Source organism: Micromys minutus (genome assembly GCF_963924665.1).
Source record: "Micromys minutus genome assembly, chromosome: 21".
Taxonomy (NCBI): domain Eukaryota; kingdom Metazoa; phylum Chordata; class Mammalia; order Rodentia; family Muridae; genus Micromys; species Micromys minutus.
The window spans coordinates 10013338-10036248 of NC_137956.1; the positions used below are offsets into that span (position 1 = coordinate 10013338).

The 22911-nt window shown below is 40.6% G+C and overlaps 1 protein-coding gene across 1 annotated transcript in view; it reads right to left on the bottom strand.

The window, feature by feature from the left end:
* Positions 1-9586, bottom strand: part of FAM83B (family with sequence similarity 83 member B) — a gene marked incomplete at both ends in the record, with an annotated part of 47169 nt that extends 37583 nt beyond the window's left edge. The window contains one exon of the mRNA XM_080934448.1: positions 9143-9586. Coding sequence (XP_080790574.1) covers positions 9143-9586 — 444 coding nt within the window. The remainder of the gene's footprint in view (positions 1-9142) is intronic.
* Between the last annotated feature and the right edge of the window lie 13325 nt (positions 9587-22911).

Here is a 22911-nt window from a genome sequence, read left to right on the forward strand (position 1 = left end):
GAGCCAAACCACCAACAGCTAAGCAAAAACAAAACAAAACAACAACAACAACACACACACACACACACACAAACAAACAAAACACACACAAAAACAAGAAACAAAACAAAACAAACAGAGCTTAGAAATACACACAGATAAAAACTTCCATATAAAGAGCAAGCAGCCAGTGGCACAATTAGTAAGCTGTAAACTATAGTCTGCCGGTACATCCCACAATCAAACGGTACCAAAGCACCATCCTGAAAGATCTATACCATAGCCAGTAAAAGTCCAAAGGACAGGGCTGGAAGGAGGGTTTCGTTCTTACAAAGGATCTGTGTTCAGTTCTTAGCACCCATATTCTTGTTCATGGGCATTTAGATGATGCGCAGATATATCTGCCAGCAAAACACTCATACACACATGGAATCAGATGAATCTAAAAATAATAATAATAAACAAAAATAAAAAATCCGGAAGTCTGAGTTCACCAGTGGGGCTCAGTGATCAAGTGTTCCTTTTCTGATTCTTAAGGCTTAAACATGCTGTGCCTCAATGGGGGCAATGCGCAGTGACGCAGAAGAATTAGGAGCCTGGTTACCATGAGCTCCTATGATTATTAATCAGCTGGCTAACTTGGACCTTTGGACCCTCTCTAGCTCTCTCTACTTGTTTGTAAAAACAGAAGCACCATGCTCGTTTTCCCTGTCATTTGTGCAAGTGTTCCTGAGAGCTGAAATATGACTCCTGTGATGTGGCGGTTTCCCATTATGGATTTTTCGGTCGTGAATATCGGATTGATATTCAGCCAAATGGCAATGCTTTTGCCTTTCCCATTTATTTGCTTGTTTAAGATATTCCCTGCACTCTAAACCCAAGAGGCAAAAGTCAAAACGATTATGAGTAGGAAATTAGTAAGGCTTAAAGAAAGTTCTGCCTTGTGGGAGGAGATAAGGGTGCTACATCCTCTGAATTTAGCATCAAAGGGCCAGGGGTTAATTAGCAGCAAACATGTATGTACAGTTGGGAGACTTTCCTCATTCTTAAAGAATTCCTCTCATCTCAGAACGGTCCTTGAGCCATGGATGCTGAGGAGAGAGCAGTGGCGAGGGAAAAGTGAGAACTCAGTAGCTCCTTCCCACTAATGTTCTCGATTGCCAATGCTGCTCTATGATGAAAAGCCAGTGGCCTTCTAAAGCAGCCTTATTACCGGCAATTTTAACATTTCCACACAACAGGGAACCTCTTATCGCTTGTTCCCAGGATGCTCTGTATTATCGCATCTTCCCATCACTGTGCAGAAGTTGTACCGTGCTATTATATTTTATTACGGAACCTCAGGAATAAGACGTGGCGGAGGTGAAGGCTTTATGTTATTCACCGTATGTACATGTATGTAGTACCTGATCAGTTGACAGTGTTTTTACACCCACACAGAGCATCAGGATGACAAGCATGCACACAGTCGCACACTTGTGGCCGCGATGCCGCACGTTGGCTTATTTAGCTAATGAGGAAGATGTTCCCTCATGGTGGCAGTGCTCATTACCTCAAAAACCGGCTTTCTTATCCCATTTGCTGTTAATCTCAGTGTTCTCCCCAAGGGATATAAGTTCATCTTAAATATATACATTTATGTAATAAGTTCGCCAATATCTGTTTTCATGGAGTTTCATCACATGCATTATGTATTATAATTTTCTTTCTTACCTATATTTGAATAATTTTTCTTATTTTTTTATGTGTTGCTGTGGTTGTTGGTTTGGGGCGATGGTGTCTAGTCGTGTAGCCTTTGCTGCTCTGGAACTCACACTAGAGTTGGGGCTAATATTTGGCCTCTAGTTACCATTACAGGTATGTTCTATTATACACAGTCTGAAAGTTAATCTTTGATAAAAAGCCTCAGTGACTACAAAGGTCCTTAGCTTATCAAATCTATAGTGTTTGAAATGGGAAATGCCTAGAACCAGAGTAATGTTATCTCTCCTTTGCCCATGTTCTTTCATTACCTGGCAGAATAACACCTGCTCCTTCCCCTTTGTCCTGTCTGTCTGTCTGACTGACTGTCATCGTCATGAAATCACCTAAGTTGTAAAGCTGCTAAAATCTGTTCTTACAAAAAGTAGTTGTAGTGATGGCCTATGCCTTTAATTCCAGCCCTCGGGTGGCAGAGGCAGGCAGATCTCCCAGTTCGAGATCAGCCTGGTCTATGCAGAGAAACCGTGTCTTCAAAACACTAAATGTAAATAAATAAATTAAGTGTAGTTACTTAGTCCCATGAAAACTCAGTATTTTTATGATGCTATATTATAGTGACAATTACTGCTTACCATCCTGACACACTACCATAGAAACGTCATCCCACAAATCAAGAATATATAGAGCTAAATTTTGTATCATAGTCAGTCACAGTCTTTTGAAATCTAGCATAATGGGTGTATATCTCAGTGTCGTGTCCACATAAATTGTTTCTCTAGCTTATTTTGTAAAGCAGGACATTTTAGTAACCTAACAGCAATAACCCACGGAAGCAAAATGGTCTCTAAAACCCCCTCTGTGGTCAGATAACTCATATGCATCTGGGTCCCATGCAGCTCAGGGTTAAAATCCGCTAGAATTCATAGCACAGTGCATTGATATTAGCAAGCAAAAAGGTTCCTTTTAGTTACCCCTGCAGATTACCATAAAAGATCCATAAAAGTAATTATTTCTAAGTTATTTTTATTTTAGTATTAGTTGAATTCACAGTCTCAAGTGCATTTGGCAAGAGCTTTACCCTTGACCTGCACTGCCATCGCCAGGTTTCAGTGAAAATGTGTTGAAAATTAAGTTCAAGAATGATTCTTAGAATTTGTCTAATAAAATGCCAGAATTAAATTACTGGTGATTGTGACACTTCACCAGCATGAAGGCTCTCATACCACAATTATTTTCATATATATTCAAAATTTTGTTTCCATAAAGCTTAAGACAGTACCATTGCTGTTAACACGTAATTTTGGAGGAAGGCCACTTTGCAGATGTGGAGCTAAGCAGATGTTCTACCACTGAACCATACATGTAACCCAAAAGCAATTAAGTAATTGTTAGGCAAAGAACTATTTTTGGTAGGCCTTGATCACATACTCTGGTGCCTTATAAACTGAGTTCTAAACATTTTGCAAGTAACAATATAAGCCAAAGGTATAAATTTTGGCACATAGATCTGTCACAGATCCACCACAAAATTAGAGCTACAGGGATTTTCCACACAAGGACCAGAGTCCATTAAGAATATGGCTTTCAGAGGGTTATTTTAAAAGTGGTTTTTTTTTTTTTCATCTAGAACCTGAAATACATTTGTGAAGATCTGATCAAGGTTTCCTGCTTTACCATTTCTGAGTTCACTTTCATTTCAGATTCAGAGAAATCTTATTTTTTTCTCTAAACCCTCACAGGTAAACATCTTTACACATAGGATGAGCATAAAAATAAAAGGTCTCCGCACTTTAATCAATTATTCTTATGTTGAATCAATATGCTGCCAGTTCAAACCTTTTTGTGTTACCATTTGTGAGTCATCATGTTGCTCTGTGACAAATGTGTGGGACATAATCTTCAAATGTACCAGCAACCGTCCTATCTTAAATGATCCCAGCTGATGTTTCAAGCAAAATGTGGTCTTACTGAACACTGAATTCTGAACACTGAGTACTGAGTACTGAGCACTGCATACTGAGTACTGAGCACTGAGTACTGAACACTGAGTCCTGAACACTGAGTCCTGAACACTGAGTACTGAGCACTGCGCACTGAGTACTGATCACTGAGTACTGACCACTGAGTCTTGAACACTGATTCCTGAACACTGAGTACTGAGTACTGAGTACTGAGCACTGCATACTGAGTGCTGATCACTAAGTCCTGAACACTGAGTCCGGAACACTGAGTTCTGAACACTGAGTACTGAGTACTGAGCACTGCACACTGAGTACTGATCACTGAGCTTGGCTAACAGTTGTTCTCATTTCGAAAAGGTAAATGCCAAACTACAGAAGCAAAAGCCTAAGCTGGTGACTGCAGGCAAATTCCGGTTTTGCCCAGGGGAGATGACTGCTGGGCACTACATGGGATTCTAAATGCATAGAGAGCTTCATGTCAGGAGGTAGTACGCACAAGCCTCCCCTGGAGTGTGGCCATTCCCATGTTACAAAAACAAGACAAAGGAAACAACAAAAACAAACCCACAGCATAATTTAAAAAAAAATGAAAAAACTAAGAAAAAATACTTAAAAGTAAAAGCGCACTGGCCTGGGATTTAAGGCAATCCTGAGATTCTATGCCTGTATCCCATCCCATGGTGCATGTCCCCCAAAATGTATTATTTAAATTTAAGCCAGTAAAAAGCTGAAGGCAACCTTTGCCCATCCATCTATGTAGTCAATCTATGAATCACAAAACTACCCCATGGCAAGTCTCAAAGTTCTCCGAGAGGAACCTCCCTTAAGTAACTAACTTAGCATACTATCAGGATTAGTGGTTGGGAAGGAAGCTCTTAGAGGGATGGCAGATAGCAGTATGAGCCACCTGTTCTTGCAGTAAAGCACCAGAGAATTAGCATTAAAAAAAAAGTATTCCATATAGACAAATGGTTGAAGTCAATATGAAACCTCACTGGGTTTTGACTGTTAGAAAGTGAACTCCCAAACTGTGGTAGTTATCAAGGGCTCTGCATACCACAAAGCTAGATGACCAGCATGTAGTCAGCACTATTTTAACAATGTCCCCTCTTTCTCCTCCCCTCCCACTCTCCTCTCCTTCCCCCCCCTTCCTTTCTCTCCCTCACTCTATCTACATCCCTCTCCTCTCTTTCCCTCTCAGTTTATTCAAATCTCTCCCTTCCTTCCCTTCCTCGTCTCTCACACAAATCCTCAGACATAAACGTGCACAACCATGGAATGTATCTCATCCCAGGAAGAGATACTCAACTGCATGCCACGGAACAGTGACATCATTAAATGTGATGAAACGAACGATCCTTCCCTGAAGGGACTAATTTCGAGTCAAATTCAATGGAAGAATTCTCACTGAGAGTGGGAACAGGGACGAGATAGAGAGAAAATTCTTTACAAAAGCTGAGATCATTAGGAGAGAGATGACTCTAGTGTAATGATGGTGCTGACAGATACTTAAGTATCTCTTAGCTAGACAGACATGTGTGCACAGTGACACACCTGGGAGTGACTCTGTAACACAATGGCCCTCACTCACTCACGTCAGACAGTAACTCAGCCAGGAGAATGACACACTGTAAAAAGCTTGCCCCGGTGAGAGCTGTCAGAGGTTTAGAAAGGGATACTGGGCATTAAAAATGCACTAAAAGGACGTTGCTTCATATCCCTTAGAAAATAACTGGAGATACGGATGGAGCACTAAATTGTACAACCAGCTGATTCCCAGGAAAGGTACCCATCATCATCATCATCATTCTCTCACGTCCCCCTTGGCATTCACGGAGCCCATTGATGGGCACTGTTCTTCTGTATTCCTATCAACCAACAAGGCTGAACAAACACTCCCAGGGACAGTGACTCCTCAGGGTGGAGCTGGGACCTGAACGGCCGGGATGTGCTGCTGCAGAAATGACTCCACCCTAATTCAAACTATGCCTCTGCTCATGAATCTTCCCGATTCCATATTCTGAGGAGGAAGATTTCCATCTCACAAACTAAGCTGAACTGTGAGAGCCTGAAGAGCCAGGAGGAAGTGGAGATGCAATAGAATTCTGAACACACTTAGATTCAATACTATAGACGTAACAGCTCCCTGTATATGTATCAAAGAATAACTAGGAAATAGGTAACTTTTTAAAGTAGTCAGTAGGAGAGTCTCATAAGAGGAGTTCACAGTAATTAGCATATATGCATATAAGCACCTCTTGAGATGTTAATAATTGCCTGGGAAAAGTCATGCCAGACACTATCAGAGCATATGAAGTCAGTCCAAATGCAAATAGGTCATAGATTGTACACACACACACACACACACACACACACACACACACACACACACACTTATTTTGAATGAAGACAGACAAGATACAGTGGAAGTGTCATCTCTTTGTCCAAGAATGGGAAGGTGAGCTTGGTGTCCAATAAAGACCACAGCTGTCTGGACACTGCAGCAGGTAGAATTTATACTCTTTTCCTGAATGTAAAGGTTTTGCACACCAGAGCACTCACTTTCCTAACTGCCTTAGCTTAGTTGCTAGCAGAGTACTAAACATGGATTTAACTTATTTGGGGACCACATTCAGGCTCTCTTGTCCCTTGTCCTGGCCTTAATTATTTAGCATTTTATTTCCATAAAGTTTTACAAGAGTGATCACCAGAAGACCCTCCTGAGAACCTTTGAAGCTAGAGATTTGTTTCTACCCACAAAAATCTATCTTATTCAAGAATATTATGATAAACAATCATCTCAGTGCAGAGTTATAACAATATACTGAGTTACTAATAAAGAAAACTAATCCTCTGAAAACAATCCAAACCATGAGATTTATTACCGATTAGATGAGTTCCAAGAATTCTAAAGTATAAGAAGGGGACCTGACTATCTGTTGTACAAATGACAGGCATGAAAGCCACCAATCCTGTTCAGAAATCCATGTGCCTGCCAGCCTCTACAGTGTTTTCTTTCTCCTTGTACAGTGTGTCCTTAAAGATAGTATCACACTAGAGCCCAGGCTGATCTCAACCTAACAATACTCCTGCCTCAGTACTTGGGGTTGGGGAGTTAGGCGTGTGTGTTGTTACAACTGACTGATATTCGCTCTAACCCTGAAACCTTTAGCATGACGTTGGCTAGCTATGGGGTTAAATATGATTTTTTTTAAAATGTGATAATAGAAAATTTCCCATAGTATTGGGGGACTTTTAAAATCCTTTCAAAGTGGAGTTAACTTTGAAGGGATAGTTAAAACCCTTGGGATACAGTACCCTAGATGTAGTACCCCTTAGGCATGTGGCCGACTAGACCTTGATAGTCACTGCATCTGAAGAGCAGCAATAATATCTGATTTCCTGAAGCAACAAACATTCTTCTGGGACTTACACTCAACTGCAGTATATTTATAAGAGCAAATCTGACTTTCTTTTATAGTATAGACTTCTAGTTCCTCTGGAAGTCCTAATGCAAGTTGAATTTCCAGATAGAGATATTATTTCAGAGACTCTTTTAACTTACATTAGGAAGAAGAATATATTAAAAGGTCATTCTCTGGCATCAATGGGAGAAGAGGCCTTTGTTCCAGTGAAGGCTCGTTTTTCCAGTGTGGGGGAATGCATAGACACTGAGGTGGAGAGGGTGATTGAAAGATCATGGCAGCAAGGGGAGGGGAGATGGGAGTGGGGAGAGGGGGATAACATTTGAAATGTAAATACAGAGAATATCCAATAAAATAATTTGAAAAAAGAAAAAGAAGGTCATAAACCAATTTTTCTCTGATGGGTGACTAGCTAAAAAAAATTATGCTACTCTCTGCATTGTTTATGGTGCCTCACCCTTTAGGGGAGGGGGCGACTGACAACTACTCTGAGATGGTCACCAGTTTTCCTTTAACAATGTGGCTTAAGGCGTATTATGTCCCCTGATAAAGATTAGCAAACATGAATGAGTGGCACTTGCCATCTCGCTTTTAAAATTCTCACTTGATTTATAAAATGTAACTGTACCATTTGTTTACCACACAGATGAAAGGCTTGTTTGTAAAATCTGCCAGTTCGGAAAATCTGACTGGTGGTTTAATTCCTTCACCCAAAGCCTGAACCAGCGCTGTGTCCTCCTGTTGGAGCCGATGTCGTATTTAGTAATGTTCAGTAAACAAAGCGGAGAAGCAGCACTGCCAACATAAAGTGGCTCATGGTCAGCTCCCCTAACCGTGGGGTCACCTGCATTCAAAGGCAGGTCGCCTTACTTTCACAAATCCTACATCCAGCACAGGCACATGAAAATGGTGCCTCCCTTGTGTGACTTCTATGTCTGTAGCTATGACTTTGAGGCCCCTATTCTTTTTATTCTTCATAAAACTATAGCTTTCACGTCCATGGTATCATGTTGACAAGGAAAATAAATGAAGACACATTTGTGTGTTTCCACAGCCACATAATGCCCTAAATTTCTCTACACTATATAGACCCAAAGATGCCCTCAAGATCCTGCTGACTCTTTCTACTGAGTGCAGAGATCACAGACATGTGCCACTATGACCAGACACACCCAGATATTTTAAACTTGAGAAATGTCATGGTCATGAAAACATCTTTCATGGTGATTATCTTACTTAAAATAAACAACAACAATAGATAAAAGACACAAGAAACTCAGAATAATTTTCATTAATTAGAAGGGAATTTCTGCAGTTTTATCTGAACCTTAAAATAAGCTTTGTAAGAGTTATAAGGCAATGTAAGAACTTGATAAAGAATACAAAGCCTCGAAATGCTAATTTCTTCAGAACTTCACTAGAAAAACTAATCATAATGTTGGTTTTATATTATTAATATATAATTCAGAAAAAAGCTGAGTAGAACTCTAGTTTACATAATAATAGCACGAGCCATTCTGAGAGCAAGAACTTGTTTTTAGTTCTACAGCAAACAAAGATAGAGATCAAAAATTATCTTATTCTAGTCCACGTACCTTCAACTCCAAGAGTAAAAAGTTTCTTAGGACAATTATAAAAGAAGGGAATTTCTCATAATGTGCCCTTTAGTGAAGACCTATTATATAGATAAGAAATGGTAGAGGCTAAAGAGACAGCTGAATATTGAAGAACACTTGCTGATCTTCTAGAGGAGCCAAGTTCAGCTCCTAGTACCCATGATGAGAAGCTCACAACAACTTCTAACTCTAGCTGCAGGGGACCTGACACCTTCTTTGTTCTCCAGGAGCACTTGTATACATGTGTACATGTATGTGTATTCACAAACACACACACACAAATCTTAAAAGAGTTGAGAAGCTTGAGCTTCCTATATATGTCTATAAATATATTATCTGAAAGTAACAGGCATGGTCCACACCCTGTAAATTTTAACTTAGGAACTGTGTTCATCATACACCACACAGCACTTGCCCACTTTTCATGTTTTTCATTTCAATATTGATAGATTATTATTACCTTTCTTGCTTCTTTGATCATCTTCCGAATAGTTTCTTTTATGGTAAGTAGATGTGCTCTGGGCGGATGGAAAAGCAGGTCTATATGAGTACTCCCTAAGAGTCCAGGCATCACATATGGCCATCCTAAATCAAGATTCGGAGCCTCCACATCAGACTGCATGGGCCAGTAAGTCCCTGAAGAGGAACCGTCATCACAGGAATTGTCAGAACCATGTTCTGTATTTTGTGCAATCTTCTGGACATTTTTCAAAATATAATTAATTTCTTCCTCAGCCAAGAAGTCTGAAACTCGTTCCTTGACGAGGAACTCTTGGTAGGCTTCTAATCCCTCTTCAATGAGAGTGTCAACTGCCACACGATACCACTCCTTGTAGTGCGGCTCGACGTAGTTGTCGGACCTGCATTCATCATTTAGTGAGGAGAGCATTGACGAAGTCTCCATGCTTGCTACTCTTGGGGCACTTTCAGATGTTCATCTGTGCAGAGGCAAGAGGTACCTGAGTGTGGGATAAGAAAATGAAGGTCAGTTAAAACTGTGTGCAGACATCCGGGATGTAGTCTATGTGTCGCCCTGACAGCATTGACATCAACTACTGTGTCAGTGGCTACGGAGGAAGCTGACGCAGATCATACCCGAAATGCCACTAATAGAGCATTTCACTACCCATTACAGTCAGCTGGATGAATTGCCTTTGCAAGCTGGAGGCATTCAACATTGGAGACCCTCCGCGTATCATAATGAACTCTCTTTCTCCAGTGATACGGGACATCCGCTCAAGTTAAACCTGAGAACAGAGTGTGCTTGGCGAGGCAAAAATTCCTACGAGCCACTTCTGTTTTGACATTACAATAGTACTGTAGTAGGATTAAGACCTGACTACCCATAAATACAGATCCACTAATATGCTGGATGAAATATAAAAAGCGTAAAGCGTGTCTTCTGGGAATTTACTATTTATTGGAAGTGGATAGAAAGGCAATCATTACACAGAGCCATAGTCATGTATTACAAAGGGCCAAATGAGTGACTATTCACACTCATTAGTTAATCACACCATATTCACTGGTTTAAGAATAAAACCAAGTAGAGATCCATACATAATAAATGAGTTTTGGCAGCCCTGAGTAGGAAGCCTGCTTCTATGATCCTGCAGCAGCAGATACTTTTATTCCAGACAAGGCTAAAAACTCAGGCAAAAGAGCACACCAGAAATGAGGAGGGTATTCAGGATTCGAGGAGGAAAACTCTGGTATGTGGGAAAACTGGTTTCTTTTGGGAGGTAGAGACTGAGCTAAGCAGATAAGATTGAGACTGGTGTGGAGATCAGGAGACTTCTGCAATTCACCAAAGGAATGTTAAAAATAATCCTAAGGCAGCTGGAGACTCCATGGCTGAATCCTGGCTCCCTGATTGCCTGACAGAGACATGGGGCTTCACACCAGCCAGGGGAGGGGGGCTTGTGGGCCATTTGAAGTCCTGACACCCATCTTGGGGCTCACAATACAGATTCATCCTGGGTTACAAGAACAACAGAGCTGATTTGTCAGCGGTTCTGACCTACTTTAACATTTGGCACTTAGCTGATCCTTTTCAGTCTTCTGCTCACTCCAATCCAAATTCAGTCTGAGAGGAGGCAAGCCTGGGAACCAGTGCCATTCCTCATAACACTCAAGCAAGGTTCACGCTGCCAGACACAGAGTCGTTGTGAGGGTACCGACAGTAGAGTCTGCCGATGAGCAGAGATCAGAAGACCCATCATCTACTGAGGCTTTCACTGTGAGAGGAGAAAGAGAGAGAGAGACCAGGAGGCACACACAGAGAGACAGAGAGATGCTTCACTTTGTCATTTTACAAGAACGGATCCTGTCCCCAAATATGGGTTCAGAATTGTTCAGAGGAACTGTCTTGAAAGTGTACAAGCTAATCACATCATGGATTAAACAACAACAACAAAATGTATTGCCATGCCTATGTAGGTCTGTACTTCTAGAGCACAAGAGGAAATGGCAGGAAGATCATAAATCTAAAGTCAAGTGAGGCAGCTGCTGGAAATACAGCTCAGATGTATATGCAAGGTCCTGAGTACAGCTGTCAGCCTTCAGCTTCAGGGCAGGGGTAAGAGATAAAAACAAGACATTCTTTTTTCTGCTTCCTAGAGAGCCCTTGGTTTGAGTAATGGCTTAACTCAGGGCTGGCACACAGGAACTATCCCTAGGTTCTTGCTTTGTGACAGAGCATCTAAGCTCTCTAGAGGAGAGTTTCCTGCTTCACATGCTAATGTGATGGATCACTGTGCAGTTATTCCTTCTGTTTGGGGATAACTCAGGAACCATCTGAGCCCAACTCAGAGTGAGGGCTACACATGGAAATGTAAAGTATATTTCTTTTACAACTTAATTAAAATTGGCTTGACCTACTGCCATGGTCCAAGAACATGTTGCAAATGTTAATACCTTTTTCAATTATGGTAGGTATCTGCTTTTTTTCGCCCCTCACCATACTTCATTCAGATTCACTATTTAACAGAGACTTGCACCAGGGAACAATATATAAAAGAGTTTTAAAATGCATCCACTTGTAGGAAGGGATGCTACTGGCATCTAGTGTGAAGAGAGATCAAGGCTCTCTCTATGCATCCTACAATTGGCTCCTCCCTTAAGGAACTACAGGGTGCAGAATGCTATGCCATTTGGTTGGAAAGTGATCACAATCCTCTCAAGTGTGAGGACCTTTACAAGATGGGCCTGTCAGCAGTGATTAGGTGACAGGAACACTATCAAGTATAGACGTTGTCACATCAGCTCTGTGGTGGTACATATGTTTTATCCCAGCACTCTGGAGATAAAGGTGGTGGAATCTCTTGAGTTTGAGGTCAGTCTTGTCTACAGAGTGAATTCCAGGAGGGCCAGAGCTACAGAGTTCCTGTCTCAGAAGCAAAAACAAACAAACGAAAACAAATGAAGAGCAGGCTTTCTCTGGAAACTAAACTGAAGATAAGGGGGGTAGAGAGGGAGATAAAGTTAGGCCCCATGCAACTGAATTCTTTTCCATAAGGAGGGAATGCAGTAAAGCTGGCCAGCCTCTACTCACACCTGCTTCTTTCACACCCGCCCATCTCCTATCATGGGTTTCCTTGGAGGTGACAAGGCTTGAGGCCCTAATGGGCATCTAAGCTCTATAGGTTCTTCCAAAAAGACATGAGGGAAATGCATGTCTTTAAGAATTACTCTACTTTGGATACTCTGTGAGAGCAGGAAAAGATGTATAAGACACCCCACTAACTCCTAATTTGTTTTCTCAATATTCAGCAACGTTCTTTTTGGCAACTAACACTTAACAAAGAAATAAAGTTTGCTTTCACACAGCACAATAAATGAATGTTTAAGCTATGGTTTTCTAAGGTTTGTTGACTTACAGTCTTCACTGGACAATGCCTCCATGCAGACAGAAGTGCCTGGCGGTGAAATGAGAAGTCTTATCTCTCACTTAATTGTAAAAAAGTGATAGGTAACTACTTTCTCATTAAAAATAATCGAGATTTGAGAGTCCATTTTACTGAACTCTTAAAATTTAAGCTTTGAATCTCTATAATACATGATTGGCAACTGTTACCCATTTGGAAGCTAAGCTACACAAAATTCTTTAAAAACATCATTTATTTCTGGTTTCTATTATGCGTGTGAAATTTTTTTTTCAATTGTGTAAAAGTAATTGCTGAGCTGACTGTGTGTACATGGAGAGGCCGTGAAGGTTAAAGGGATGGACAGTGATCCCAAAGACAATATGATGTTACATGAAAGGCTAGTCATGAAGGAACAAAACTGCCCTCCAAATTGGTCTGCAAAGAGAAATTCGAGGGATTAATTTAATAGTCAATGTGAAAAGGCCATTTGTAATGAGTTTGGATATTACAGACAAGACTTAGGATGATAATATGCCGTGTATCCTTGTTTAGGACTAGCTCCACTCAGATGGGATCTAAGGACACTTCTGTATGACAAGAAGTATTTACAAGGGAAGGGAAAAGGTGCACAATTTAACAGAGACTAGCAAGGTAACATCACTTCTCAAATGCTTATTGAAACAAAAGAGTATCTGTGCTCAGTTACAAGGCTTAGGATGCCTGACTTTAGAATTTCTCTGAACCTTTAGAAAGGCTTATTAGAGAAACAAAATTAATTAGGTGTAGCTCTAAACCTAAACCTAAAGAGTACTTTATTAATAATAATCAAAGCGGCTGTGAAGCATGTGTTCTTTTCACATGGAAATAATGAGTTAAGAGAAAATTAAGGTCTCAGTGTGAAATAAAACCTGAACTGACTTCTGGGATTCCCTGGTAGAGAAGCGATTCATTCTAGGAAAAAGTAGTCTTAAAGCCCATGCATCATAAAATATACTCTAGATATTAAATTTGAGATGTCATTAATGGTAACTACACAGAAACTTAAACGTAAACCATAAAAAAAGTCAGAGAGATAGACTTCACAGGTGTTTCTGGAAAACCCACCCAGTCATTTTCGGAGTCATCTTCTCCTGGGGTACAAGGGTAAGAATACAGAGTTCCTCAGCTATGTGCAGAGCACGAGAGACCTTGGAACACTCAGTCCTAAAATGGATTTCTCCATCCAATCCCTTCCTTCTGGATTCAGGGGACTTTGCAGAAGAGGGGGAAGGAAGAAATACTTCAAGAACCAGACGGGATGAAAGACACTAGACACAAGTGGGCTGACACACGTAGAAACTCACAGACACTACGACAGCATGCACAAGGCCCACACATGCTCAAGACAGACAGGATCCCAGTGCGTTGAGCTGGAAGTGGTCATTATCATCCATCCCTAACCAAGATGCTCTCTCCAACTGACCATTGCCTGGAAAAGGAAAACTTAGTTTTCTCCAGTGAACTCTCAACAGGTATATAAACCACACTTAAGGCTATTCCCCATGCCCAGTAGAAAGCTGACATAAAATAACTCAGTGGTATGTCTTTAGACATTTAGTCTCATATTACTTGGTTTTGGACATTTTTTTTATCTTACTGGTTTCGTGCTTGTATATTACAATTTCTGATTGTGTGTGTTTCTTGTGCTTTTTCATCATGCCCCCAACCCACTTTAAAGACTGAGAGAGGCAAGTTGAGAAGCTGGGGAGGTAGGGGTATCTGGAAGAATGTGAGAAGGAACCCCAGAATATACTGTAGGAAGATCAGAAGATATTGTGTAAATTTTCAATAAAAATAAACAGAAATGTTGAAATCAGACTTGATCTTTGAAAGGTTCAAAGGCTTTATCTTTTTCTGTAGATCAAGAAACATTTTGATGAAGACTGCCATATTAGGTGAAAGAAAGGTATGCATTCAATACAGAACACTGAAACGGGTAAGGAAACACAGAGATGTCTGCAGTAGCTTGCTAGCAAGAATTCCTTCAGCAACTCATAGACAGAAAGGGAAGGCAGGGTAGCCACGTGTGCTCTTCCATAGTACAGCTCTGAGAAGCTGTCATACCCAGGAAGATCCATAAACTGTAAACTAAAACAGTTTAAAACCCCTACAGAAGTGCAAGTTTAGGAAGAATACAATAAGGTATGGACTCGGAGTTAGAATGGAGGGCCTGGGAAAACACCGTGTAGCTAAACAAAGAAGACAGTGTGAAACAGCACAAAAGGAAGCACAGTACATTCCACCTGCTCCTTGTTGTTCTCCTGGAGGTGAACTCAAGTCAGGTGTTGTCCCTGAAATGGAAGGCCATGAACACAGGTGCTTTTTAAACTCGAGTATACTGTCCTATCTTTTGTACATAAATAGATTTGAAACTAATGACAGACTTTAACTCTATCCCTACAAGGCGGTTCTAAAATGTAGAAGTATCTATATGGATTACAATGTTGGATAAAGCCATACATTCAAATCACTGACTAAATCTAACCGTAAACCAACCAATTTTAAAATAATTTAGATTTATTTAGAATCATTTATGTTAAAGTTTATTTATAATCAATCTATAAAGCTATTCATACATGTAAATCAATCAGTATTTATGCCTCTGGCTACTTAATGCCAATTGTATTTTGAGTATTTTTGAAAACTTTATGACTGAACATATTCTAAGAATAATACTAAATCATAGTTTCATATTATAATTAGAGAAAGTTTATTTTAATAGATATAACACCATTCCTGGTATTATGTAATTATATGCAAAAATTTTGTTTGAATGAAAACTCATATGGGACAATCTTTCTGTCAGGCCAAAACTATCAATATTATTTTATTTAATAAAGTATATTTTAAAACAGAAAATTAAAATAATCTTATAACCCTTCTACCTTTAAATTTTTATTTGTAAGGATTGTGTTTCTCTTCAAATTTGATTACTACAAATTTAGAATGATAAAACATTCAAGATGCTAAAATTAAATTACCAACTTATTGTAATAAGCTGTCAATTATAAGTTAGTATCTACTCCTAATGTCCAATGTTACTAAAATTTTAAAGTGGCTTCATCACTACACTTAGGATGAAGTGTCTGGTTGAGGAACCACTGCAAGCAGGTTGCTGGGTGTGGACATCTCAGTGAGTCCAATTGCTTATTTCTTTGAGGTCATGAGAATGTCAGACTGGCACATCTCAGATTCACTTTATTAACTCAAAGCAAATTCCTGCTGCTCAATATCTAATTATTTTCTAATTTCTTCAACTTTTTAACTTAGAAGAGCAATATCGCTTTCACATCAATATCATTTCAGGTGTGTTTATATTTTCTGTTTTCAATACGTTTGCCATGCCTGATCTAACATAGTCATTTCAGATACTAGGGGTGGGATGGGAGATTTTCCAGTAAATATTGATAACATTAAAATATAAACTTTATTTGGAAGCCCATACTGAGAAATTTCCACATAATAATATGTAAGAATAGCAACAAACTAGTTGTGTAAAGAGCTTAGGTCAGATGAGAAATTACACATGATTTGTCTACACAAAGTTTAGAATAAAAATAAAGTAAACCATCCTTTTACCAATTCCCAAACTATTCCTGAATTTTCATTGGCCAACCGTTAGTATTCCCCCAGCTACAGTGAATGGAACGGGAGTGACTGTGACCGTTCTGATGCCATTGTAGGTGCACTACGCTCACCTGCCCCATTCTTGGTCCGTCCTTAGTAAGTGAAGCAAACATTTGGATGGACAAGAACAAACATAGTGATGTCACATTTGCAACTGAAAAGGGAAAAGTGCTGACCTGGCTAAAATAATCAGCAACCACAGTAGTGATTGGGGTAGGGACCAAATGAGAAAGTTCAGATGACACGGTATGTAACATGACTTAGGTCTGACTTCTGCTGAGACCCCAGTTTGCTATAGTAAGGGCTTGAAGACTCAAAGTATGCACCAGGAAAATGGGTAAACTTAAAAGTTTTATCCTCAAAGTGTTTCCATAAAGATTACATGAGATACAACTCCCCACCTTTTTACCTGCCATGAAATACTGCTTTAAGTTATTGGGCAATAAGTACGAAATAAATTTCATGTAATAAAAAAGCAAAATGCCAGGGTTGGGGAGATAGTTCAGTTGGAGTTCAGTCTTGAAACCAATGCTAAAAATATTGGGCAAGATTGTCTGTGTTTATGGTCTCAGCTTCTGGGAGACAAAGACTAGGAGCTCAATGGGACTCCTTGGAAGCCATTCTAGCTCCTATGAAGAGTTTCAGATGAGAGATCTTAATATTATTATTAATTAATTATTATTATTATTATTATTCTGAATACACACATGTATACAAATACATATGGATATATAGATACATATATAGATGAAAGCAAAATCCCATAAGAAAACTCATCATTTTGTACAATGAATATTTTTAAATAAAAAATAAATCTGTAATAGGCACTTTGTACTTCTTTTCTATTGCCCTATGCCTGCCAGGTGCCAAGGATTCTCAGTGACTAGGGAAGAACTCAGGTCTCCTGCTGAGTGATCAGTTAGCATTCTCAGGGAGCCTAGTTTCCTGGCAGAAGCTGGATCCTTCCTGATGTCTGCGTGTGATGTGCGGTGAAGCTGCTCGTAGGTACCAAATACCTTCTCTGCTGCACAAAATGTTCAGGATGCAGTACGCCTATCATCCAGACCAACAGTCTCAAACCCATGACCTCAGATAAGATTCCAGGCCATCTGCTTCTAGACCTTAAGCATTTTTTCCAGCAGTTATCACTTCCTCTGGCATTTTACAAATGCATGGAATTGTTACAGCCAGAAAAATTCAAGTGACCGATTTGTGTGAGTGTGTGTGTGTGTGTGTGTGTGTATGTGTGTGTGTGTGTGTATGCATGTATTACCACTGCCCTGAATTTTATGAAGGTCAGATTTTTATAAGACCCCTTCTATATATTTCCCTACAATTTAGAGAATGAAATATTAGTTGCTCATCTAATAAAAATTTTGACTTGTAAATGAGTCAACTCAAGCCAAATTAAAGTACAAAGTCAGGTTTAATGGGGCCAGCTCTTGGGAGAGTTCACTGACCACACAGGAGGAGATCAGTAAAGTCACCATGCACAGGGAAACAGAGAGAAGGGGAAAGAGGACAAGAAAGCTCATGGGGGGGGAGGGGAGAACCAAAATGACTGAATTATATCTGAGGACCCACTGGGTGAGAGGTTCAGAGTAGGGCCATCCCCCACCTCTGTGCTGGAAGGTTCAGGGTAGAGCCAGTCACTTCCTGTAACAGATCTGGACTGAGGGATGCTGAGAGAACCTGGAGATGCCTTTGGTAGTTTATATTGGCACTTAACCACTTGTCTTGGGTCTGAAACCCAACACACGAGCCACTGTGGCCTCCTCATAAGCTGAGGGTCATCAAGGACAAGGAGAGTGGATCACAGGAAAGGAAATCTGTAGAAATACACAGGATGGGATTTTTGGTCTGGGTGGAACATATTCTCTAAGCAGATAATAGCCTTAGCTTCTACATTTTAGGTCTGCGGTTTAGGTTTATCTTGAATTAGCATCTGTACAAGTGTAAAAGTGCATTTGTTTTTCATATGCATATTCATTTGTTTCAAGACTATTTATTGAAAAGACATGTTTCCCATTATATTTGCCAAAGCCTGGAATGCTTATTTGTCAAATGAAAAATCCCACACTGCATTAAAAAAAAAATCATTTCTGAGTTTGTTTGTTAGTTCTTTTCTGTCTTGTGGATCTCTCCTTTGATCTATATGTCAGGTTCAGAGTTTTTGGATGCTGGAGATTAAAGTCAAATTACATAAGTGATTACTTTTTTTTTTTTAACCTCTCTCCTTCCAGACTTAGCATGTTCTGACCCTTTAGATTTTTATAAGAATTTTAAAATCAACTTAAGAAATCTGACACTGGGTTATCACAAAGATGCAATTTGGGAGCAGCCAAAGGGAAGAGATGCAGAGGTTAGCCGAGAAAGACGGGAAGAAGGAAGTCCTTCACCCGGGGTCCTGTCTGTCCTTAGCAAGTTAACACCTCCCAACAAGGAAGAGGATTCACTTCCGGTTTGGTTGTGTTTTGTAGACATTAACTAAATATCATGGCATCCAAATAAAAAGAAACCAAAACAAACAAACAAAAAAACACAGAAGCCAGATGCTACATACGCTCCTTTTATAGCACTCAGAAATGCTGGCCATGGCACTAATCCTAGGCTATAATTGGGTTAAAGAGAATGAAAAAAAAAAGCAAAATTATAATGGAAGAAAAGTTAAAAACAAACAAACAAACAAACAAGTGAATGATTCCCAAAATGAGGGTAGATTTTCATTTCGATTTGGTTTGCTTTTTGAAGATGGGTCTCGTGTGCAAGGTTTGGATAAGACAGAGGGTGGTGAGCCAGAAGGTGAGCCCTAGGCCAAAGCTTATTCATTACCAGAGAGTATGGAAGGGTGTGGAGGAAGAAAGAATTTGTGAGAAGGCCCAGGAAAGGGCACGCATCTTAAGTCATTTGAGAAGGGGGTAGGAGTGTCTCTCCCTGTGCGGAAGTGTGTAAGGAAGTGTGTAAGGAATAGCCTATATGGGGAACTGATGAAGGACGGACTCCTGAGGTGTGCTCAGCAGACAGTCCAAAGACGAGCCTTAGTCCTTTCACGTCTGAGGCTTCTAAGTTCTTGGGTGCCTGACATTCTCCATGAATTGGTTGTTAACTTTAAAACTTCAGAGGGACTGTTCTCCCAGTCTCAACCATGAGAACCAGCTGCTGGAGATAGTAAGATAAAACTACCTGGCCTGTGGGATTTAGCATTTCTTTCCAGAAGTACCTTTGTCCTAAAAGCCTGCCTCAGACTGACAGACATTCCTGGCAAGGTGGCTGCTGTTATCTGTAAGGCAGAGGATATGTGCTGTTTAGCCTTAGTCAAACCTAAGCAGAGTACCCCATCCCTCATGCCCACGGATCTGGGAACTGGTAGTGAGCAGCTGCGTCCTCTACATTGTAGGGTTACAGACTTGTAGCAGCACACCCAGTCCACAGAGGTGCTTTTCTGCAAATGGTGCTTCTGCAAAAGATTTTAATTTCTGAAACCTCCTTCTGAATACACACTATTTTGCACGGAGAAAAAAAAAACCCTAAATTTTAAGAGAAGTGCACCAGAAGTTATTTTTAACTTTAGTCACCTTGTTAATTCATGGCAATCTGTGATCTGGAACTCTACATACGAAAATGTTTAGTAATCCTTGTGCAGCGGTGCAAGCAGTGTGGAGCGGTTCGGAAGGAAAAGCTATTGGGATATATGAACCCTAAAGGAATAAAGGAAAAAAGGAAGAGAGGGCAGGAACCAGGGAACCAGGGAGTCAGGGAGGGAGGGAGGGAAGGAGGGAGGGAGGAAGGGAGGGAGAGAGGGAGGGAGGGAAGGAGGGAGGGAGGGAGGGAGGGTGAAAGGAAGAAACAGAACAGAATAGGATGGACTTCATTGGAACATAACAAGAAACTCTTTCACTGCGTTGTCACAGCAACCCTGCCCAGGTCACAGGTGAGCCATAGACATACTGTTCTCTTCACAAAATTCTTAATGCTCACTACTAACTGTTAAATACCTGGGTAATGACATAAGGACAATAATAATAATGATAATAATAACAGCAGTATACTTACTGCCTTAGTAACTCTGCTATGACACATCAGACAATACTGCAGTCTAATTAAAAATCAAATTATCGATGCAGAACTTGCTAAAGTTCAACCACACACTCTCTGTTACATGAAGGTGTTGTGGTAATACAAAACACTGGGCTTCCAAAGAACAGTGAAAACACACTGAGCACAGGAGTCTCAAAGAGCAACGATTAGCTCCAGCAGAACCTTCTGGAAATAACACAGACATCACTCCTCTTTGGGGGATTCTCCTGAAACTTTGTGTTTTCATTTCTGATTTCCATTAGTCATTCCGCAAACAGGTTTTGTACGTTTAAGTTAATCGTAATGAAGGGTCTAAACTGTGTTCATGCCAATGAGGTGTGAGTATGACTTGTTCTTCCTGTTTCTTGAATTGGTTTTGTTTCTATATAAACCGACCTTACCAGGAAGACTGAGAATTAAAATTAATTACAGTTATTCTGTTTGGTGTATGGTTAAGATGAACCTGGAGGAAACTATCATGGAATTTAGACTCTACTTTAGCTATAGGACTCAGAAATTCTGGTGGAACAGAGCTGGAGCCCTCCTACGGGCTAGCTTTCATGGGGCTAATGATGCCATACCCAGTGTTTAAAGGAAAGGGCAAGATTTTACCTAGCTGTAAAATACCTATGCATCAGGCAAAGCATGCCTGTTGGTGCAGTAGTGACAAGAACACATAGATGGAAGCTGCTTTGTTGTTAAGCTGCCCTCTAAATATTTATGTTTACACTCACAGGCCGGAAAAACCTCTCAGTCTGAAAGAGTCCTTTCTACAGAGGATGGGCAATGCAGAAACCTGATCAAATGTGCAAAGGAGAGCGAGGGACGCTCGGTGTTAAACCCTGAGCACCTCTCTCAGCTCTCACCTCTCCCATCCCCCACCTTGCACATTCTAGGCCCAGTGAACGCCACTCATCAAAGGCAGAAAGACTTTAAGAGCTGGAGGATGGAGTAGCATAATGTGACAAGCCACCGTTCAGATAGAACGCATAGCAACTACAGAGGATCGATGTCCCCACGCTTCCACTACTGAGAGCCAAGTGGCCCGCTGAGTCCCATTTCTTCCTGAGGAGCATATGACATAGCTGGAGAAATGAATGGCATTGTCTGTAATGGTGCAGCCAGTCGGATACTGGGTAGGAAGGGTTGTTCAGAGTGAAAGGAAAAAACGGAGGGTCATGGGTAGCAAACATAACAAAATGCACTGAAAGTGTCAGAGAGGAAAAAGACTTTTGCAACTTGAAGAAATAGCAAAGCAAAGTTCTGAACTATCAAATTAATCAATCCTCCAGTTATGAACCCAGATTTGGGGAGTTGAGAAGCCTCTCTCTCTCTCTCTCTCTCTCTCTCTCTCTCTCTCTCTCACACACACACACACACACACACACACACACACACACACACACACAAACACACAAACACACACACATCTTTTCCTTGAAGACACTGCAAGCATGGGGAAATGACTTTCAAAAAGTGAAAACCAAGCATGCCAAAAGTCTCCAAAATCCAATGACTCACTTTGATGCTAGGATGTGGGAAAGATTAAGGACTCCCTCACAGCTCATCCTCAGAGTGGCCCTTTCCTAGTTGTCAATGTTTGGATGAAGGAGCTCCGCTTACCTCTGCTCATCTCATTGCTCATCCCAGAACAACCTCACCCAATGTTACATCCAGGGATGGCTGGTGAATCTCTGCTGCTGTTGGCTCTGCTGAGCTTCCGCACTCACATGCCCATTGGCTTATGGGTACTTTCCTGGAAGTTACCCCCCCTCCCCAGCTAATCACTATTGTTGTATGGGTTGTTCCATGAGCCTTGGGTGTTTCCTGTTTACACTGCTTTCTTAGAGACCCTTAGTGACCACTACTAATTTCCCCAGGTTTTAAAGGGGACCCATCACCATCCACACTTACTTTTATCACCTAACTTCATTTAGTATGTGCACTCGGTGTGTGAAACATTCTGTGACATGCATTGGCTCGCCAGGACAGGAGCTCTCTAAGAGCCTCTGAGGGGTGTGTGCTAACTTACTGGTGAGCTGGCAAGGCTGTGTCAGATAAGGGCTGTTCTCTTACACAACTTTCAATTCTATTCACTGTGCAATTATACAGGAGAAACAAGGAGTGTACCTTTCGTCTTCCTTCTTGTTTTACTTTGGCCCTCTTCCTCACTTTATAATACCCCCTCAAAGTCTCCAAATGCCAGAAACTTAATAAATCTTACAACATATTTAGACAAAACACCACAGGCAAGAAATGGCCTTTGCCGTCAAAATGTTTGACATGTGTCATGAGCACTGTTGTCCCACTTTTTCATCCACTTAAGAAAGCAAAAAGTCCTTCTCTGGACATGTTGGCATTTATAGACAGATGCTAAAGGGAGGCATGGCAAATATATTCACTACTAATCATCTTAAAATGGTGTTTCAAGTAATTTTAACAAAAGCCCTGCACCTCACTTACAAAACATGAAAGTCTGCAAACAACATGTCTAAATGTACAGTCAGACAAAGCAACTGCAGGCTCATTTTAATGTCCTTAATTTTCTTATGTTATGTGCATGAGTAGTTTACATGTATGTACATCTGTGAAGAAAGTGTGTCTGTTGCATGTAGAGTTC